This window comes from Falco biarmicus, chromosome 3, assembly GCF_023638135.1.
Source record: "Falco biarmicus isolate bFalBia1 chromosome 3, bFalBia1.pri, whole genome shotgun sequence".
Lineage (NCBI taxonomy): Eukaryota > Metazoa > Chordata > Aves > Falconiformes > Falconidae > Falco > Falco biarmicus.
The window spans coordinates 117,971,346-117,985,741 of record NC_079290.1 but is presented as its reverse complement, the minus strand read 5'-3'; the positions used below and the strand labels follow the sequence as shown (position 1 = coordinate 117,985,741).

The window sequence follows — 14,396 nt, the reverse complement described above, 5'->3', positions numbered from 1 at the left end:
TTCATCTCTGGAAGAAGGAATGTCCCCTTTCCAGGAACAGTGAAATGCAATGCTTAACTTCCTAACAGTAACGAGACAATGAGCATCAGTATGAGCGTAACCAAAGAAGAGCCAGGCTCGAGTGCTGTACAAAACATCCATTTACATTAAATGCTCCCTGACAGATGTTAAAGTCGATGGTATGCTCAGATACTGTCTGAAGACGTATGCGCACTCAGCATAATTAAAGTTTCCTTTAGAATGTCCAACTCATTAGCATCCTTCCTTTCTGCCTAAAAGATAACAGCAATTCATTTAAGTCATCTCTCCTCTCCCTGCATCTCTAGCTCTGTGCTTTCTTTTCTGGTAGATCCTGCTCACACTTCAATTCTTAAGCCATCTTAAGGAAAGTAATGGGATTTCATAGCAAAGGGATGATCTCTAATTTCATTTAACTCAGGCCATTTAGTTGATAAATCTGATATTCCACAGAACTGTGATGGGAACTATCAGTTTGGTAGCAGCCAGCTCCGGGAAAGGATGACAACAGATTGTCCCAGCAAAATTTGACAGCAAAAAGTCCGTCAGTCTCTTTCCACTATCACTTGCAGGTCTACAAAGACAAGTTACCTCCTTCAGCTTAACACATGGAACAGCGAGGACCTGTCTTGCAAATATCAAGACAATTTGATACTGCACCAAAACTTTCCAGCTTCTCTTAGCAGATAGCTGAGGCTGGAAAAGTGAAATGCAGAACCAAAAGAGAAAAAGAAAAAAAAAAGTTACACTTTTTGACAAGGCTCATGTGAACAAGGAAACACCTTCCAGGAAGGTTTGCATTCGGCTACTTCTATAATCCCGGGAGTGTCTCCAGAGATGCAAGTTTAATGTTGATGTAGAAGTCCACTTGTAGTCAACTAAGTTGACACTAGCGTAAAATTAATCTCCATAAATATTGGATATACTTGGTGTTGATATCAGTTGCTGAGAACAAGGATAGCGGTGGTGTACTGTTCTTACAGAAGAACAGAAAAAGGAACTTGTTGCCATTTGATATTACCAGATACGAAGCCTGGGGAGGCAAAAATGATAGCCTAGGTCCTTTTCTCTATGCGGACCTTCCTTGATCCTTTGCTTGCTTCGTATCAGTAATGCTCTTTCTTCTCCAAAAAAGTCTCAGACAATTTGCTGGCAGGGCGAGATAAGTTTTCAGTTGAGATGAAGCATTAGATCATCCTTTCCTCGAAGCAGGTTTGTATCAAAGTAGTTCTTTAAGTCCTTAGAGATCGAGTACCTGTGGGAAAGTATTCTAGGTTCTACCACAATCCTGCTTACCTTATACATCCGAACCCTAGGCACTCCTCCTTCTCTGGTGGTAACAAATCTTTTAATAATAGGGGACAAAACCAGAGATGCTGTTATTAGGAAAAGAGTATGTTTTGCAGCCTGGACCCCTCCAACTCTTTCATTCAAAGAAACGACAACATGCAAGTCAGCACAAGGGACCACCTGCGAGAGCACATTAGGGACTACCATAAATATTTTGGACAAGTTGGAAAACATTTACAAGGCACTTCCCAAGAACAACGTCATCCTAGGGAGAAAAAAAAAAAGCCCTATTTTGTTTCTTTTCTCTTCCTTTTTTGAGTCTATCAAAATAAAAGATCATCTTGAGCATTTTCTTCCTTTCAAAGGTTTTAGTGTGCGGAGGAAGATCTGTGTCTGTGGTCAAAAGCTTCCACTGGAAGTATTTATAAAACAGGAACTTCAGCATCTGATAATACCAGCAGTCTTATCTAAGCCACCATCTAGTTTCTGACGGTAAACAGCAACAGAACTCCCACATGGTGTAAATCCAGAGAGAAAATTAGGGGAAGTGTTTGTAGGCTTCTGTATGTGGATACAGATGTATCTACATACACATAAATATCTATATATCTATCTCCTGATAAATTACTCATTCCCTAACAGTCTATAACCGGACCATGCTCTCAAATGAGGGCTCATATACTTTCTTCTTGAATTAATGTGGGGTATTCTCTCAATTAAATACGCTTCTATTCCTTTCCTGAATCCTGTTACAATCTTGTTTAATGCCATCTCAGGAGGAAATTTTGCATATCAATAGTTACATAAAAATATATCACCTTAATCATTCATGTAAGTTGGCTTTCACTGGCTTATGGTGTTGTATTATAGAGAAATGTAAGTAGAAATGCCCAGCTTACTATTTCTATATTATTCTATAACATGTCTGCAAGGCAATTCCCTCTCTCACCAGTTCTCATACCTCCTCCTTTGATTAGTCGTCAGCACTCTTAATTCCTTTCATTTCTTCTGCTCAGATTTTTTAAGATTTGGTGATTAGTGGAACAAAAATACTCTAGAGGCAAACATGAAACTGATTCACCAGATGGCATCTCCTATGGGTCATTTTTGACAGATCTAAGAAGAGACACCTCAATATCCCAGATTAAGTCCTAAATAACTACAGAATGGAAAGTATCAGGAACAGCAAGTTTTCTGTTAAAATACTCCAGGCTTCAACTCCTGAACACAGTCCTCAAAACGTACTTGCAGTTGTAAAAAAACCCTCAAGAATGTATTTTAAAGCACCTTTACTCAATCATTTCGGTTAATATTTTGCCAGAGAATAACTTCATGATACTTATTGCTTTTAAGTAGTGAGCATTCCTTAAGAGTTTAACACAGAACAGTTTAAGTTTGATATTAGCAAAATTAAATGTTTTACAATGTATCTTTCTTAGTGACCCTGTCTCGTTAGCTAGCATTGTACACAAAGCAATGCTCTGTGTACTCAGGTTGTAATAAATAAATAAATGAAACAAGAATATACAAATGGTGACAAAACAATTAGGTATTCCTGGAAGCAATGTGTTTTGCTTTAAATTAACTGCTCTTTATATAAAGACAATACTGCTTTTATAAAAAAAATAAAATATTTCACTAGCACTAACCCATCTTTGCTTGGAGCGGGTGACAGAAAGACACTGTCTACACTTTAATACAATGCGCTAATCTGAATTAACCAAAAACCCGTTTAATACTTTAACACCATTCAAAGTTGCCATAGTATCCATAGATCAAACAACTAATAGATTATTTTCGTGCAATATAAAGGGAAAAGCTGCCTGCAGCTGCAACCTTGTTTTGTATGCAAAATAGAGAATTTCTTTTAAAAAATAAACAAAGCAACGGGAACAACTCCACATACACAGGCACGTATCTTTCTAGCAAGCCTTCTGAAGTTTGATCCTAGGTTTTACTGCATCCATAAGCAAACTGCAGGAAGGAGGCAGATGTTAAGAAAACTGCAATTAAAAAGTCAAGCACGATTCTCAGTTTTTTCTCTGTGCAGCCTCCTTATCCCTATATACATACCATAACCCCCCCACTTCGGAATTCATTAAACTGATAAGGAAGAACACCATTTAAAAAGGACACCAAAAAAAAAAGTAATTTAAACTGTCATTGCTATTCTTGAACCAGGTGCAGTGAGCTCAGGAAGCATTCCCTGACCTTTTACACATGACACCCCTGGAAGGGATGCCAGGCAGCCAGCCAACCGCGCTGCACCTCTGCTACGGGAAAACTCCACGACACGAGCAGAATTAAGCAGCAGGTCTCTCCCGGAGCTGCTTTCCACCGAAACACGGACAGACCTAACGATTCGTACCTTCGGAGCACCTAAGGAGGGAAGAGCAGAGGGTAACAAAGAGCCAGCCTGCTGCAGATACCTGCTACAGGAAAAGAACCACTGCGGCAGGAAGGGAACCCGGCGGGGTCAGGCGAGCCATAGAGCTCGGCGCGGTGTGCCGGGCTGCAGAGCCCCCTAGCCGCCCCGGACCTCCGTGCCGGACAGCCGCCCACCCCGGCCAACGAGTGGCCTGGCACCCAGGCACCCCGGCTGTCACCCTGCCACCCCGGCTGGCACCCCGGCACCCTGGCTGGCACCCCGGCTGGCACCCCGGCACCCTGGCTGGCACCCCGGCTGGCACCCAGGCACCCCGGCTGGCACCCTGCCACCCCGGCTGGCACCCAGGCACCCCGGTGGTTTGCTGGTGGGGGGCCGCACATCGCCCTGCATAGGTGAGGATGGGAGAGGGAGAGCGCGCGAGCCTGGCAGGTTTTGCGAGGGGTGTCCTGGAGGCTCCCCTGGGCATCTGAGCCATGCCCCGGACTTCGAAAGATGATTTTAAATCTAATCTAAGGGCAATTAAATGGATAGTATGATGAGTGCTTTTAAAGGCAAATCCCAAACAATTGCCTATACATGTAAAAAGACAAAGGCAGGCATTTTTCAGCTTCTTGTGGCTCCCCATCTTCCTGTTCAAGAAACACAGTTTTACCTTCCGTCTCACTTACTTATGCATCTCCAATTCTGAACTTTCAGGAAAGAAGGTTTAGGCACATGCTGCTACCGTTTCATTTGTCCATTTTTAGAATCACCAGAAATCAGGGGGAGTGGTTCAGCATGTTAGTGTATTGCCCCTTTCTGTCCCCAGGTTCTCCTGACATTCCTGAATGTGCTGAATATTCATGGCCCAATTCCAAATAAAGCCCCTGTCAACCTCTTGGTTTCTTTATCCACCACACACACAGACCCACAGACACAGACACCCAGACACACACACAGACACGCAAGCTGCAGACTGTTACCAACCTACATGACGCCAAGTAGACGAGCCTGTCAAACACACAGAAGTTACAACGTGCCTTACTTCTTCTGAGTGTTTGGTGGGTTTAATCCATACCTATAAAAAACAGAGGGGGGGGTCGAGCCCTTTTCCCATCCACCCACAAACCCACGGATTTCAGAAGGCAGCAGCTCCACACGGGATGGCTTCACCTTGCAATGGTTTTTGCAAAGACACCAGTTTGATGTGCTGATCTGAAGCCTGCTAGATGTGTGGGCTTTGCAAATTAACAAACACACACAGACACAAAAAACATCAAGCAAACAAACCAAGACATCCACAGTAAAGGCTTTCTTAAAAACAACTTCCCCTCAAAACCTCACGCCTGGCTATGCACTGAACTTTTCTGCTGCTGGTTAAAACACTACAACCAACTGTTGACACTAGGATTTTGCTTACACTAAATCTGTAAGATGCAATAAAGATAATTCCTATTTCTCACAGCCTAAATCAGAGAAACTAAACTGAAGTTAGAGGGATGTAATAATCACCAAAATCAGAGCAGGGTCCGTATCATAACAATGTATGTTTCTGCTGTGATACTCAGCAAGTAATTACTCACAACTAAGTATTTCAGTTCACTTACATATTTCAGCATCCCACAAGAAAGACAGCATTTCCCAGACTACAAACATACACTTTTGGCCAAAGCTTTCAAAAGTATAGCTATTTAGAAGATTATGTTCTGCAAAGCATGCAATCCTTTTAATTCCGTTTAACTCAGAAGCTGAGTAGCTCATTAAGAAAGAGCCATCACCATGTATTTTAAGGGAAAGCCAGTCCACGTAATACAACTAAGAAGCAATGAAACAGGACCAGTACTATAACCTCGGAAGGATCCCTTACTCAATGTCTCCCCCAAGAGGATAATTAACCATGTTAGTAACTGCTTGCTACTAGTTCTGCTACTAATGGGGGGTGGGGGGGGGTGGGCAGGAACCCCAGCTCTCTGTAAATAATCTTTAAAGAAAAGTGAAACACGTATAAAACCTAAGTCGTCTGCTTTTCATTATGATGCGTCCTCAGAAACGAAGCCTACAAGATGGCTTTGCATGCAAATTGGGAAAATTTACAAATTTAGCACCTTCTGCTTGTTGATAAACACAGCAGGGATTATCAGCCCTCCTTCACAGAATGGTTTATATGTTAATAGGCACGCACTGGTGAATCACCTCATCTACCATTAGGTCCTGCAAGTCTTTTCCCTTCTTGTAAGAGTTTGTTGCCAGCAACAACAATTGATGGTGAAAACTGGAGAGCCTGTATGTATATTCAGTTCTCTCTATTTCAGTATTTCTGTCCTTAAAGAGAGAAAAGCAATCATGTGATCCACTTTAATTTTCACAGTACCTTCCTAACTCTGGCTTCCTTCATGCCTATTCTGCTTCTCTTCCACATTCCTGTACAGCTCTACAATTTTCTCCTCTCCTGCTCTTATAAAAACGGGCATTTGTCTCTTTCAGGTGGCTACAATTCCAGTCCTGTTTGTAGTTGTTGCCCTGGTTGGCTTCTATTTTTTTCCTTTGCTATGAAGAAGTGGTCCTTACAATAGGCAGCTTAGTTGGATGTTCCACCTTCTTCGCACATATTATTACAAGTATCCAAGGCTCTTCAGAATGAAATGCCTGAACACCTGTAAAAGCAGGCAGAAAAAACACTAGTACTATGTGATCAGAGCTCTCAGCTAAGGTCCTGTGTGATTGCTTCATGGAGCACTCCAGAACTGCCCTGTTACACGAACAAACGAGACTGTCCACACAGAGCACCTGCAAGGACATGAACAACGATCACAGCCAGGCAGTAAAAAATACTGACCCACGTCTGCTTGATTCTTCTGCCTGCAAAGACGTGATGGAGGTAAAGCTTATCTTATATAGGCATCCTCCTCCCAGTGAAACTTTTTAAAAATATATTTAAGCAATCAATTTAATAAGTTTCAAGATAGCAGGAATTTTGCCAATAAACACACAAAAGTGTAATTTTTCCATAGAGCACTGTAACAATTCCTACCAGGCTAATATTAAACATAATCAAGACCTGTTAATAGTCTGCATTAACTAAACTGTATTTCATAAAAGCTTTCTTGAGCAAATAACAACACTTATTAATGATTAAATCTCTCCATTTACTTTTTAGACTGTTGTAACTAATACCAAAATTGAAAAAACTACACAAAAGTTACTCAAAAAAAATAATAAAAGAAAGCAAGTCCTCCAAAATGCCTCCTGTAGGAATAACTCTGTACTGTTGTGCTAATTCTGTCTCAGGTTCTTCTCACCTAAATTTAGACAACTAAACATTAGTTTATTAAGCTAGTGATTCAGGTCTCCTCTCTTTCCATTGGAAATTAAGAGATACCTGCAGCAGCAATTCATCCTGCCCTGGACTGAGCAGATGGATCTTTCAGAGATTCCCATCGCTTACATTGATGGCAGAAAGAGTCCAGAGCACCTGGGTGAGACTAGACAGGTATCTATTTTGTGGGTACAGCTTATAGCATAAAGAGCGCAAACGGAAAACTTTTATTTCTACACTCTCCACTAGGAAAGTAAACCCAAGAATTTCCTACAACTCTTTGTCCTCTATTTCTCACCTAAAATACAGCACAGTCTGCAAAGTCCATTTCAGCACAGACACAGCAGAGCAATGCACAAAGGCAACTTCACGTTGGTTGCTAGTTCAGAAGAGTCCAGGATTCCTGCACTTTGCTTGTGCTCTCCTGTGCCATCTTCTGTGTGGAGCTTGTGCTTTCTGACCACCACTGTGGACAGCAAAAGTCTAACACATAAAGACTGGGGTCTTTAGTAACTACTAATCCCGATGGCTCTCAGATCCAAGTACTTAGCTAACTCAGGACCAAGACTCAAATTTTTTTATATTAAACTTCTCCAACTTCTTAGAAGTCTTAGAAGACTTCAAATATTTTTCTGAATCTGGACCCGCTATCAAAAGGGAAAAGGACCAAACGTAAAATTTAAGTTTTCGTTTTGTTACCAAAAATCTGCTGTAATAAACTTTGATTAGAATGGTAACTGATTATCATACATTTTTTACTAAAAACTTCAGAGGTATTAGACACAACACACTTCAAAAATTTCTAATGTATAGGTAAGCCCTGTAATACTTCAAGCTACTTTTAAAATTAAACAGATCTAAAGCAGAGAGCAAATATGGTAACCAAAGCTAAATAAATTACCACCATTCTTCAGCCAGTATTTACAGAAAGGACAGAATACATCATGCAATTTTTTGATCAGTTCCATCTCAGTAAAGCACAGCTACAGTCTTTTAAACTTTCTCTTGCCCTTGAAATTTCTGAGTAGAACTTCCAAAGAACCAAAGAAAAAGAGTAAGGTAATACACACCATCTACTCTAGGTCATGAGGTTAGCACCGATCTGCAGCCTGCTCGACACTTAAATCGGTCTCCCTTTTCCTGATATGGTTCAAGAGCAGCTCGTGATAGCAGATTTCAATCTCTTTCAAACTCAGATGTCACATGGGTTTTGCTTCAGCCTGGTATGAGCTTCTAGAAATAAAGTAACTGCTCCTGGGATCAGCAACATCCAAGGATTAGTTTATCATGGCCTCACACCTAGAGCATTCATGAAGCACTCTACTGATCCCTTCCAATAACAGAGTTCACTTTATCCTGAAGTTATTTTCCCAGATTGACTCTTGCTCACTCTCTTTTTTATCTTTCCACTGGACAACTAATTAAAACCCCCAACCTTGCGGGTGTACTCTACCCATCTCCCTCTTTTGCCCCTGCAGAAACACTTTTTTTTTTTCTATCAAAGAGCATAAAGCAGAATACAGGCTAAGATGACAGACACTGAGAGCACACACGATTCTGCTAACACGCCCTTGATGAAATATTCTCTGCTGGAGAAGCTTTAATTTGAAGAGTTTAGATGATCATAGAGAGTAAGTGTTAAGAGCAAAAGCAGGAGCGAAGTACAAGAGCACTGCTTTTATGCTGTTATGGCACTTATAAAATGGATGATGGAAATCATCTGAACAGAGTCAGTCACTGACACAAAGCCTTGAAGAAAGTTCACTAGATAAAGCTTGCTACAAGACTCATTTAAGGAAAGGCCAATGTGAATTGGAATGTCTGGAAGGAATAATGGGGATACAACAGTCATTAAATGAGAGAAAAGTTGAGATAACCACTTCAAGGATGTTGGGAGTGATTTCAGAATTAATTGTCACTATCCTAATCACACAAGGGGCCTTGAAGTAAGCATAAAGAGCTTACTTAACTTTCCTGTATTTTATACAACGTGAAAAGTCCTAATGCAAAAGACTGAGATCCATTATGCTTATTTTTAGAATTCAGAAGGTGAATTCAAAGATTATAACATCAAAGCATCCTTTGAGGGATGCACAAGCCTTTGCAGAGAAATGTTTTCATTGTCTTTGTACCATTCAAGAGGAGTTCAGTAACAAAACTTTCTAAATGTGATGACCTCCTTCAACGTTTACTTAAAGCCATGCAAAATTAAAAATCTTTTGCAACTGTTTTGTTGATGTAGACACTCAGGTGTTCACCTATTCACACCAAATTATTTTCCAAAAGCCCAAGTCTCAAATTTCAGTAGTTAACACTGTACAGCTCCAATTGTTCTGTCTAGTTCAATGGGTTGACAGAGTATTGTAAATAAATGATCAACCTATTCAAAATAGAAACTGTTCAAAACAATGATATTATACACAAAGTCAATTTGCCACAAATATTTTTATAAGCTAAATAAAAAACCATACAAGCATACACCTTTCAAGTTTATATTTATATTATTTAATAAGGATGAAAAGTTGAATATGTTGATATATTTTCCTCAGAAAATACACGTTTTGATTTTGGACAGAAATTAACCACCTCTAAAATAAGAACTTAACCATAAAAACTTTGCAGATACTATTAAAAAAATCAAAGTTAGACAAACTTCTATGTTAATCTTACACTGGCAAAACCTTTCTTTTTTAGTTTGTTGCTCATTACTGTGGATTGAGCTAAAAGATGACAATTGCTTATCAATGGGATTCGAAAACTGTCAGTTTCAGTATATATGCTTCTGGAATTGCAGAATTTGCAAAATATTTTAATATTGAAAAGAAAAATTCTGAATATACCAGCACTTCCGAAGTTCCCCTCGGAAAGAATCATTAAATTAGTCTTTTTTCCTATATGAAGGAAAATAATTTTTTATAAGAAATGCTCATTATTCCTTAGGCACAGGATTTCGAGAAGTCCATCATCATGTTCTCCTGTAGAATGGGAACTAGTCCACTAAGAGGAACGGAACATGCAGATCTTGCAAGACTTCGTTAATTATGGCTTTAATGGAAGATCCAAGTATGCTGTATTTATGGTATGCTAATCTCATTCTTTCCAGGTTCCATCATTCCTTCAAGCAACCAGGAGGGATTCACTTCTCCTCATGTTCCTCAAGAACATCTTGGTGCATAAACTGGTTTTGAGATGGGGAGGGAGATGAGGAAATTCACCTCCCTGACTCGGAAAATTACAAACTGATAGAACGCAGTGCACTGGTGCTACTATTTATTTTTAAAAATCTCACTGGAGCCTTTCTGGCACAATTAAGATTAACCGATTAACCTGTCAGACTTGGGACCAGGAAGGTATTTTCCTTCAAGCTGGATTGGGCAAGTTGTGTTTCCTCTTTCCTTACTTACTTGTCTGGGGCAACTCCACTTTTCAGGACCATCCCGAAACTTTACCGAACAAGTTCTCTGCTACTGCAGGAGCAGAGAACATTATCAATGCCAACAGCACAAAAGGCTTTCCATAATGTACAGGGACAAGTGGAGCAATAATTGATGGAGACTTCTTGACTTACCACCTAGTGGATAACTGGCCAACCAATAGAGAAGTAATTTTTCCTAAGACCAATGAAGATGATACTAACTTGATGATACTTTCTTATTCCTTAGCAGATAATTGGCAAGCTTGAGAGGAAAAAGAGCAGTCTTCCTTTTTTTTGTGCTGGTAATGCCAGGTAACTTGACAGATGAATTGAGCGTATCAAGGCAACGAGCATGAGGAGACCACTAGACACCATGCACAACCTCTCCGAGCAACCTGTTCCAATACTTGACTATCCTCATGGTGTAAAAGTCTTTCCCTATGTCCACTAACATTCAATGACTAGGAATGAAGTTTAAGATTCCTTAAGTTATCGTCCTACATGTAGCCACTTCCCTTTAAACTTTTTGCAGACAGCCAAAATCTCGATTCCCCCAAAAGACTTAAACATTTATGTAATATCTGTGAGCAATTTCGCAAAATTGTTTGAGTTTGCTCGTAAATCAGTACAAGTGTCTGAAAGATACGGGTCTGAGTCAATTCAGTGACGATGGTCTTTTCTGTAACTGCAGAGTAGCCAAACAATGTCTGCGCAACTCCTCCAATTAGACCCTGGAAGGTCAACTGCTCTGTTTAGCAGCAATTAATTTCACCACAGTCACAAGTTTCACATTCCCTGAAATAAATTCAGCAAATTAAACTTCTCCCACATACAGGAAAGGAAAACCTGAGCTATTGTCCTCATCTTTCTCAAGGCTGGAGAATGGGAAAACTTCTTCATCTTTGGGAAAAGGGAACTGGACAGCTCCGTGTCTTGCAGCGGACTATGGACTCTTCCACGCAACCACAAATATGACTTGATCTCATTGCGATCGGAAAGCTTTCCAGCAAAAGTTACACACATGCAGGAAAGAGGACTTGACTTGTTGCAAGATTATTTTGAGCGTAAAAGTTAGCCTCCCTCAGTTACTTCACAGACTACAAGGTGTGGGCCACAAAGAACCTTCCTTTTGGTTAAAAGACAATTTCTTCAAGTAGATGAGTGTGCCTACTGCACTTACAGACCAAGCTGTGGCAACGAAGGACTGAGCCTCAGGATTTGTGTGGCTAATGGTACTCACACAACGGTTACAGCCCTGGTACCTAACAACGGGATGAAACTGCCATCTTGACTCACTATGGCTTGATATGGACAATTGAAACAAATTTTAGAAGAGCAGCAAGAACGCCGTGTTTTAAACAAGGAGACAGCCAGTGATGATGGATCCTAGTTAGCTGTAAGTTTATTTTGTCAGTGACGCCAAGACGCTTCTGAAAATGATGTCTGGACGCTCTCCTTAAGAAGAGCTAAGCGAACACTAAGGAGCCCTTGAGAGGCAGCGTGGCTCAGGCCGGAGGGGACAGCGCTGCTGGCCGGCCTGGGGCGAGCAGGCAGCTGCGACGCGGGCCCGGGCTGGAGGGGTCCCCGCACGCCAGGTCCGGCCGCTCGGCGGCCGCCGGCCCCCCCCCGGCCCGGCGGGGCCGCCTGTCAGGGCCCTGGACAGCGGCGGGGGCCGCGGCGCCTCGCACGCCGCATCCCCGCGGGCCGGCGATGCCCCGCCGCCCGGGCCGCGGCCCCCTCCCGCCCTGACCCCGCCCCCTGACCCCTCCCCTTTGACTTCCCCTCGCGCCCCCCACTCACCCTGGCACGGGGGCCAGGCCCCTCCTCCTTGGCCTCCGCCATGTTGCGCCCCCCCTCAGCTGTCCCAGCCCGGGGCTAGGGGCCGGGGGTCACTCCCTCTCAGCCTTCTCCCCCCTTCGGGGGGCGCCGGGGGGACGCTCGGCGGGGTGCCTGGGCCGGCCCCGCGCCGTGCTGCGGTAGGAGGGGGCTGGCGCGGGGGTCCGGCGGCTCCCTCAGGGCGGCGGGGGGGCCGGACCCGCCAGGCCGCGAGCCCTCTTAAAGCTGCAACGACAAGCCCAGCGCGGGGCCGCAGCGCGCATGCGCCACGCGCCTGCGCCCGGCCGCGTGTCCCCGCCCCCCGCCCCCCCCACCCCGCGCAGGCGCGCGGCCGCCTCCTCAGGGCCGGGCTGGGTGGCTGCCCCAGGGCGCTGGGCCCCGCGGGGGGCCGCGGGCCAGCCCAGCACCCCTCACCTTGGGCGGGCTCGGGGTGGCAAGCGCCAGGCTCGCCCCAGGTCCTGGTGGGCCTCGACTGGCCCTATGGTGGCTGCAGAGGGCTGTGACCTCGTGGCATGGCCGCCAGGCCTGGTCTGTGGTGGTGCGCGGTGGCGGTGAGGTGTCGTGGCACCGAGGGCAGGCCACGCCTCGCCCTGCCGCACCTCACATGCCACCAGGCCGAGGTGCTCAGGCGTGGCTGGCCATCACACAGTGCCCCCGCGCAGCACCCAACTCATGGTGTCACACCTCTGTGGCGCAATGCAATGTGCATGCTGCGGCCTGGCATCCCGCTCACCCCCAGGGTGCCCAGCCTTGTACCCAACATCAGCGGTGAGGCGGCCTTGGGGGATGGACCCAGTGGTGCGGGGCAGACCTGGATTGTTGCGACTTCCCTTCAGGAATGCTCCAGAAGTTGACACGTTGGACTTGCAGCTTTCCTGTTGGAGAGGGTATGTATTTGTTTATTCAACAGGATGCTCAACACAGCACAAACCATAATTGAACAAAGTAATTGCGTTCCAAACCCAAAGCATTGAAAGATTTTAACACCTGTTTCAGCCCAAGTCCGTTCACTTTTAATTTTGTGCTGCCGTGGAGCCTAGAAGTGCTTCCTTCCTGTGCTGAACGTACTGCACAGTGGTTTTGAAGAGGGCATGAAGTTTGGTTGTTCCCTTTATTAGACATTTGGGTTGTTCCCTTTATTAGAATCAGCCTGAGAATATAAACCAATCTGGGTATTTTTTTGTTGTGCCTCCATGGCATCACTCATGAACGAACCATTATGTAATTTTTAGTTAATTTAACATTTGTTGGTACAACTGTAAAACATCCGTGGTTTTAATGTTGGAATGGATGGTTTATATTTGACCACATTTTTCCTCATCTGGTGTTGATCAAAAGTTCATATAAGGGTTGTTTCTACAGACTGTGAGGACTTAATCCCATGAAGATTTGCATATCTGTTTAACCTGAAATACCTGAGAGGTCACATTTCAGTTGCAAAAATCAGCATAACCTTTCAAGGTTAAAACCTAAATATTTAAAGCTTTGTAATGTTGACTTTCATTTTCATGCTTTCCAATATTTAAGACGCTCAAAATGTTAGCAAGGCATAGGCCTCTTAAGAAAGAATTTGAAACTATGTGTAAGATACAGATTGTTGTCTTTTTTGTTGTGAACAATGTCAAACATCACCAGCACCCACAAGCAGTTGATGAGAACAATGTGTTCCCTTCTCCTTACTACTTAAATAATCTTAACTGCTAATTAAAACTTTGTCTTTAAGAGAAATCTCCCCTTCCTAGGTTTATCTGATTTGCACAATTAAAGGATGTTATTAAGCAGCAGCTGCATTTCAATGGTGAATGAAGTGATCCGTACATAAACACTGTCCTTCATCTGGCCTAAAATGCTAGATACATAATACTGGGATTCATTTAGGAAATCCTGTCAAGCCTCTCTTTAGAAATTACTGCATTCCAAGGACAGTGAAATAATTAATGTAATAATTTAATAAGTTATGAATAATGCTTCTCACTTACGCAATAATCCTCATCCTCAAGTATAAAATAATTCTAGTTGATGAGTCATGCGGTGAAATTTCTTAAAGAATTTGGGATTTTTTTATGACAAAAGATGCTATATGTAAACTGCGAGCTTGATGTGAAACTTAATAATTATTCAAAAATTACTTTTATCCATAGATAGCTACAGAT

The 14,396-nt window shown here is 43.0% G+C and overlaps 1 protein-coding gene across 4 annotated transcripts in view; it reads right to left on the bottom strand.

Annotated features, from left to right (window-relative positions):
* Window positions 1–12,512, bottom strand: part of ZMYM4 (zinc finger MYM-type containing 4) — a 43,838-nt gene extending 31,326 nt beyond the window's left edge. Inside the window, exon 1 of one of the 4 annotated variants that reach the window (XM_056332330.1) lies at window positions 12,208–12,512. In XM_056332330.1, the coding sequence (XP_056188305.1) occupies window positions 12,208–12,249 (42 nt within the window). In that variant the 5' untranslated portion in view covers window positions 12,250–12,512. Of the gene's footprint in view, window positions 1–1,314; window positions 1,549–6,047; window positions 6,312–12,207 lie in introns of those variants that run through there. The other 3 variants (XM_056332329.1, XM_056332331.1, XM_056332327.1) reach the window with 3 other exon arrangements.
* Between the last annotated feature and the right edge of the window lie 1,884 nt (window positions 12,513–14,396).